This window comes from Hypomesus nipponensis, chromosome 19 (genome assembly GCF_054491055.1).
Source record: "Hypomesus nipponensis isolate SF chromosome 19, ASM5449105v1, whole genome shotgun sequence".
Taxonomy (NCBI): domain Eukaryota; kingdom Metazoa; phylum Chordata; class Actinopteri; order Osmeriformes; family Osmeridae; genus Hypomesus; species Hypomesus nipponensis.
The window spans coordinates 1824582-1830892 of NC_140379.1; the positions used below are offsets into that span (position 1 = coordinate 1824582).

The 6311-nt window shown below is 43.9% G+C and overlaps 1 protein-coding gene across 1 annotated transcript; it reads left to right on the forward strand.

The window, feature by feature from the left end:
• The first annotated feature begins 888 nt into the window (after positions 1-888).
• Positions 889-5844, forward strand: LOC146246511 (uncharacterized). Its single transcript, XM_084681537.1, has 2 exons — positions 889-2113; positions 2829-5844. The coding sequence occupies exon 2, from the start codon at positions 2829-2831 to the stop codon at positions 5127-5129; it is 2301 nt and encodes a 766-aa protein (XP_084537663.1). The 5' UTR covers positions 889-2113; the 3' UTR covers positions 5130-5844.
• Positions 5845-6311: the final 467 nt, after the last annotated feature.

Below are 6311 nucleotides of genomic sequence, written 5' to 3' on the forward strand. Positions count from 1 at the left end.
ATAGAAACAGTCTACGCAAGGCTTGCTCTGCCCTCCATCTTAATAATTATCCAACCAGAATACAATAAAAGTTGTTAACCAAAAATGAAGTATCATGATTGTCTGTGGAATGTGTCAATTTGATGACTGGACAGGTAATGATTGGGAACAGGCCACTGCACTACAGACTGGCTCATGATAAAGATGGGTGGGCATAGAGCTGGTGCTTTACATTGTACTGATTCAAGATCAGTTTTTCTGACAGGGTTGAGATTAAGCACAAGCTCATCATGAGCTTCAGTGCCCAGGGGCCCAGGGGCCCAGGGTAGTAACCTGGCTTTGCACACAAATGATGGAAAATGTTCATATTGGACTTCAGAAAAGATTGAAACTCAAAATGTTTACAATCATGCAAAGGATCCCGTTCATCAGGATCATCGTTCTCAGCCACTCCCTCTGTTCGCTGATTGGCCGGTTGAAAATCAACCTGTGAAATCTGACTTGCGTACCTCATGGCCAGACCTAGTACAGAAGCAAAATCTAAATTGAGCGGAAGTACATACGAGGGCAGAGCCAGATTAGGGAAAGTATAGGTCTCGCGCTCTCTTGCGCGGAGAGGAAAAAAAGGCTACCGAACTGAAAAAGATGAAGGATGAGAAATACAGAAATTACAGTTAATGAAAAGAAGAGAAATACATATTGATTACTGAGTTATTGTTTTGAGGAAATAAAGAGGAGTACAATTGCAAATGTTGTTCCAGATTTTTATTTTATTTTGCGGTTGGCTAGACCAACCGAAGCGCAGTCCCCTCCGCTACGGTTGGAGAACTGTAGCTACCCTGGCCGTGTCCTTCCCTTCTATTTTTTGGGGACATTTAACTGATGGAACAATTTAACTGATGGAACCATTTAACTGATGGAACCATTGTCTGCAACATAGTTACTAGTTTCCCGGAGTACTGTAGTGGAGCGCTTGCTAATCGGGATATCGACCTCTTGTGAGGGACTGAACAGAAAGAAAGAACCTTGCTACAACTGGTAAGACAAGTGCCTAGTCTTGCATTTGATTGATTTATTTATTTTGTCTACACTGGAGCGATTTGCCAACCATTTGGACCTGAACTGATCACTTTTGGATCCTTAAGGATCTTGTCAGTTTTGACAGACTGTGTTGTACGTTTATAGTCCAGTCATTTTATGAAAAAAGGTAGGACAAATCAATATCAATATGTTCTACGGGAAAAAAAAGCCCTGAAGAATAATATTACGGGAAAGTTTTGAAAAATACCTAAATATAGCTTATTCATGTGCCCATTCATTCTTTTTCTCACGTGAGTAAAAATGTTAACCTTTAGATATCATGAAAATTACTTATCAAGACAATGTCTTGATGTTAGAAACATGTATTACAATTTTTTTTTAAATAGTTTGTTAACATGGGCAAATGGGTTTCAGTTCTTAATGCTTTATACAAAATGAAATTAATCCACAGAATCAGACAGAGGAGACACACTAGACAAACCCTTTTTTTCGTGGTCAGCAAAAAACAAAATCATTTTATACTAGGGTGGGTTTTCTTTAAGAGTCAAAACACTGTATAAGAAAACGGAACAGAAATTAGTTTGAATGGGAAGTGTGTCAAAACAAGTATAAAGTACTAGAACCCAAGTCTGCTACTGACCACAAACGATTGAACTGTAGAGTACACACAGAACTTAAACACACACACACACACACACACACACACACACACTCTGCCACTTGTTACTGAACAGGTCAGTGAATAAACTCCAACTTTAAAACAAAGTGTGAAAATGTAGAGATGTTCTGCTCTTAAATACACATTTTCATTTTTCTGACAGACAAAGCAGCAACCACATCATGTGATGGTGACTGATGACATCACTGTCTCTGGACTGTTCTTTGACAGACCTGGCACTTGGTCAAGTCTCACTGTTGGGCTTCAGTAAAGTCCAGTTCTCTGCTGCCCCCACCCCTTGGCACATGTACACACACACACACACACACACTCACACACACGCCTGCCTGGTGAGTATAAGGCAAGTGATCTGTGTTCAGAGGTTAAAAGGAGGTGAGAAGATTCTGAGATCCATCGTTGGTTCACCACAAACAGGTAAGACTTTACTTTTCAGTTGCAAAAATCTTTCAATCTGTGTTATTCAATTTAGCACTTAAGGTTGTGTTGAAAGTTATACGTTTAATTCAAGTTATTGTTGTTGCATGAAATGGATTGATTATGGATCATATAGGCCAGTATGTTGGGATGTCCATAAGTAAGGGAGAAGGCTGAGGTTTGAATGATATTGTCTGTCCAGTAGTATTATGTCCCTGACTAATCTCATAGCAAGGCGTCATGAGTTGAAAACAACACTTTCCGTTGGCACAGAATAACAGGGGGAACGTTCTAGTTTAGAAGACGAAGCCTGAAAACAGAATTAGGATCCTTAGAAGAGGATCCTAGATTCAGAAAGATATTCCAGTCCGAATTTCTCTTTTGACCCCAAAACCTTTCTGACGAACGAACAAACATATCCTATAATATATTTAAGATATACTGTACATAATCTATACAATGATAGATGTTTGTTACATGCCCAACAGTTATTTTTGATCTTCATCCTAAAGCTAAAGACAAGATTTTAGACCAAAAGCAGGGAAGCCTTCTGTCCACACTGAGTTAGCTCGTAGAGGAAGTGTCTTATTGTTTAGGTTCTGTCCAGGCTGGGCTGCACAATTCATATCAAAGTAAATTTCTGTTTAATTGTCCATTGACTGCTTTGAAGTGGACATTGTGGGTTGATTTTTCCTTCCTTTCTTCACTGTTTAAGATGGAGAGAAAGTGTCTACTTCTCTGTTTCGTGTCACTGCTGCTCCTCCCACCAGACACAGCCTCTGGTAACCTCCCCCTCAACACAGAAGACCTCCCCCTCACCTCAGATGACCTCCCCCTCACCTCAGAAGACCTCCCCCTCACCTCAGAAGACCTCCCCCTCACCTCAGAAGACCTCCCCCTCACCTCAGAAGACCTCCCCCTCACCTCAGAAGACCTCCCCCTCACCTCAGAAGACCTCCCCCTCACCTCAGAAGACCTCCCCCTCACCTCAGAAGACCTCCCCCTCACCTCAGAAGACCTCCCCCTCAACACAGAAGACTACCCTGTCCTCCCACCAGACCCAGCCTCTAGTGACCTCCCTGTCTCCCCACCAGACCCAGCCTCTAGTGACCTCCCTGTCCCCCCACCAGACCCAGCCTCTAGTGACCTCCCTGTCTCCCCACCAGACCCAGCCTCTAGTGACCTCCCTGTCTCCCCACCAGACCCAGCCTCTAGTGACCTCCCTGTCTCCCCACCAGACCCAGCCTCTAGTGACCTCCCTGTCCCCCCACCAGACCCAGCCTCTAGTGACCTACCTGTCTCCCCACCAGACCCAGCCTCTAGTGACCTCCCTGTCTCCCCACCAGACCCAGCCTCTAGTGACCTCCCTGTCTCCCCACCAGACCCAGCCTCTAGTGACCTCCCTGTCTCCCCACCAGACCCAGCCTCTAGTGACCTCCCTGTCTCCCCACCAGACCCAGCCTCTAGTGACCTCCCTGTCTCCCCACCAGACCCAGCCTCTAGTGACTTCCCTGTCTCCCCACCAGACCCAGCCTCTAGTGACCTCCCTGTCTCCCCACCAGACCCAGCCTCTAGTGACCTCCCTGTCCTCCCACCAGACCCAGCCTCTAGTGACCTCCCTGTCTCCCCACCAGACCCAGCCTCTAGTGACCTCCCTGTCTCCCCACCAGACCCAGCCTCTAGTGACCTCCCTGTCTCCCCACCAGACCCAGCCTCTAGTGACCTCCCTGTCCTCTCAATGACCACAGCCTATATCGAACTCCCTGTAATAAACACAATCAGTGATCTTAGACATGTTGAATTTGGCCACACATTCCCTCGGCACGGCCTGTTGTTGCTTCACTGTATTGCAAAATTTTTGGTAATTGAACAGAACGACAGCATTTGGGCAGTTTTCCTTCCAGGTAGGAATGACTTTGGTTTTCATGCGTATGGCAACACAGAAAATATATTTCCACCCATTTCAGACCAGAACAGAGAAACCTACTACAGTGTAGGAAATCTTATCCCTAGAAATCCTGGTAGCACTTCACTTCCTCCTTATGTTACAGAAGCCTATCATCAAACCTATAGCCCAGACAGAAAAAAAGACAGGATTGTTATACGATTCAACTTGATCACCCATCGAATTAAGGCCATATACATAACACAGCACGTCTACAGCAACGACCTGTATGACTCCACCCAGACCTACCGCATCAGTGTCAACCTCCTGAGAGAGATTCAGCTACTTTTGGTAAACGTGCCGGACAGTAAAAGTGCCTTTCTGGATCAAGCCGGCTATGTTTGGCCCTCCTATAGATACAACCATTACTGCTTAATTAATGAAATGGGAAGATTTGTCTCCCAGTCAGACAGTCTTGCTGCAGCTGAGGATACTACCAGTCCAAAGCAGTGCGCTGACATCAAGCTGCAGGTGCGCACTACACAGGATGGCTTCGCTCGGATGACATGGGACAACATCCCTTCAAACCTTCTAAATGTTGGCACAAAGTTGCAGCTCTTCAAAGACTGTGTTTTGACATCCATCTTTATTAATGGGCACAGCAAAGAAGCCTATAGCACTCCACACAACCTGAACCCTGGACTGCAGGTCCGACTCGTGTCCCAGGATGATGATGTCATCAGGATGAGCCCCAAGCTGGATGATGCATACTGGAACCTCCCCACCAAATTTGAAGATTACATACTTGGTTCTGAGGCCAGTCTGCAACTATATGTGAAGGAAGGCCAGGCCTGTGCTCGTCTCTACATTAGGAAGTCTTTTACTAATTGGAAAGAGCGTTTTGAAAACTCGTGGGTTGGATTTTACCCCTCAGACAAAAGTGCTGCAGCCCAATACAGTACGTTCCAGTGGGCAAAAGATTTCAACTTTCGGAGCTTTAACTCTGATTATAACGTTTATGAATATCAATCAAATATGCGTATTTCACCTGGGGCACAAGCACGCTTTTTTCCTACCAAAGAGTATAAATATGTTACAGCCACTGTACCATGGGAAAGTGAAAACTTTTAAAACAGGAAGAGCTCATTATTCTTCTCACACATTTAAGAATTAAATATGTTTATCAAAAGCCTTCATCAGTGAATTACTAATAGTGATTTTATGAATAGTTTAAATGAAGTTAATGTTGACTGACTCGAGTCACTGAAGCTGAAGTACTTCCTGTTTGATTTGATATTTTGTTCTGATTAGATGTTTCTTCCTGTTGACATTTCCTTGATTTTAACTGCTGTAACTGTTCTCCTCTACCAGATAAAAAATTGATACAAGTTTTCACTCTGAAGAATCAAGTTAATTTAATCCGATTTTTCACAAGGTTTGATGGCTCGGTGAGAGAGTTGTGTTTGAGTTGAGCTGTGGCAGAGCACCGTTTAAGTTATCGTTGGTTTTCTTTTCTTGACTGGTCTGTATGCATCTGTCTTTACAATTTACCTTTTGTCAGCAGACTATTGTTGGTTTGTCTTTTGTGCCTTGTATGTTGTGTTGTGCGCACCGGGACAAATGATGATGGGTCAGATACCCCGGGTTCTACATATTACACCCACATAGTTGTACCTTTTGTTACTACCCCAGGTTAGCAGTGAGCACCACCCTCTGTCTCTTTAGGTGCTTAGCACTGGTCTAAGGGGCGGGCGGGTTTGTTCATGTTCTTTTCTTGGTGCCGCTGACAGTCCTCTTTGATCCCAGTGTTGCTGTTTGTTAATAAATACTTTATTTTTCTACATTCCCCTGGGTCCTGGTTTGTGTGACTGCACCCTTTCTGCCTTTACCTGTAGCCCTAGGTTACGTACTTCCACTCCACTTCCACTAGACAATAGAAATGTACTCCTGAGAGAGACAGTTTGATAAGCGGCATACATACACTGTGTATTGGAAAGAGAAAGAGAGTAATGGTGTTTTGTTTGTCTTGTTAATGTAAGTCTGTTCATGCTTTGCTTTTTAAGTTCGAGCATGAGCACAGCCCTTAGAGTTCAATCCAATAAAAAAGTGTTTTACTTTCCTATTATACTTGCAATGAATAGGGTACTTCTTGTAGTAAGATAGTGTATAGGGGTCCTAGCTGTAAAATACATGCACACTCGTGTGTGTGTGTTTGTGTGTGTGTGTGTGTGCATGCACACAGTATGTTCAATTGATATGCATGTCTGTGTTTGAAGGAGGCATTGTTTAGGTGTGTGTGTGTTTAAAGTTGTG

What these genes read in the sequence shown, in the direction of transcription:
- LOC146246511 (XM_084681537.1), top strand. Translation starts at nt 2,829, where the DNA reads ATGGAGAGAAAGTGTCTACTTCTCTGTTTCGTGTCACTGCTGCTCCTC.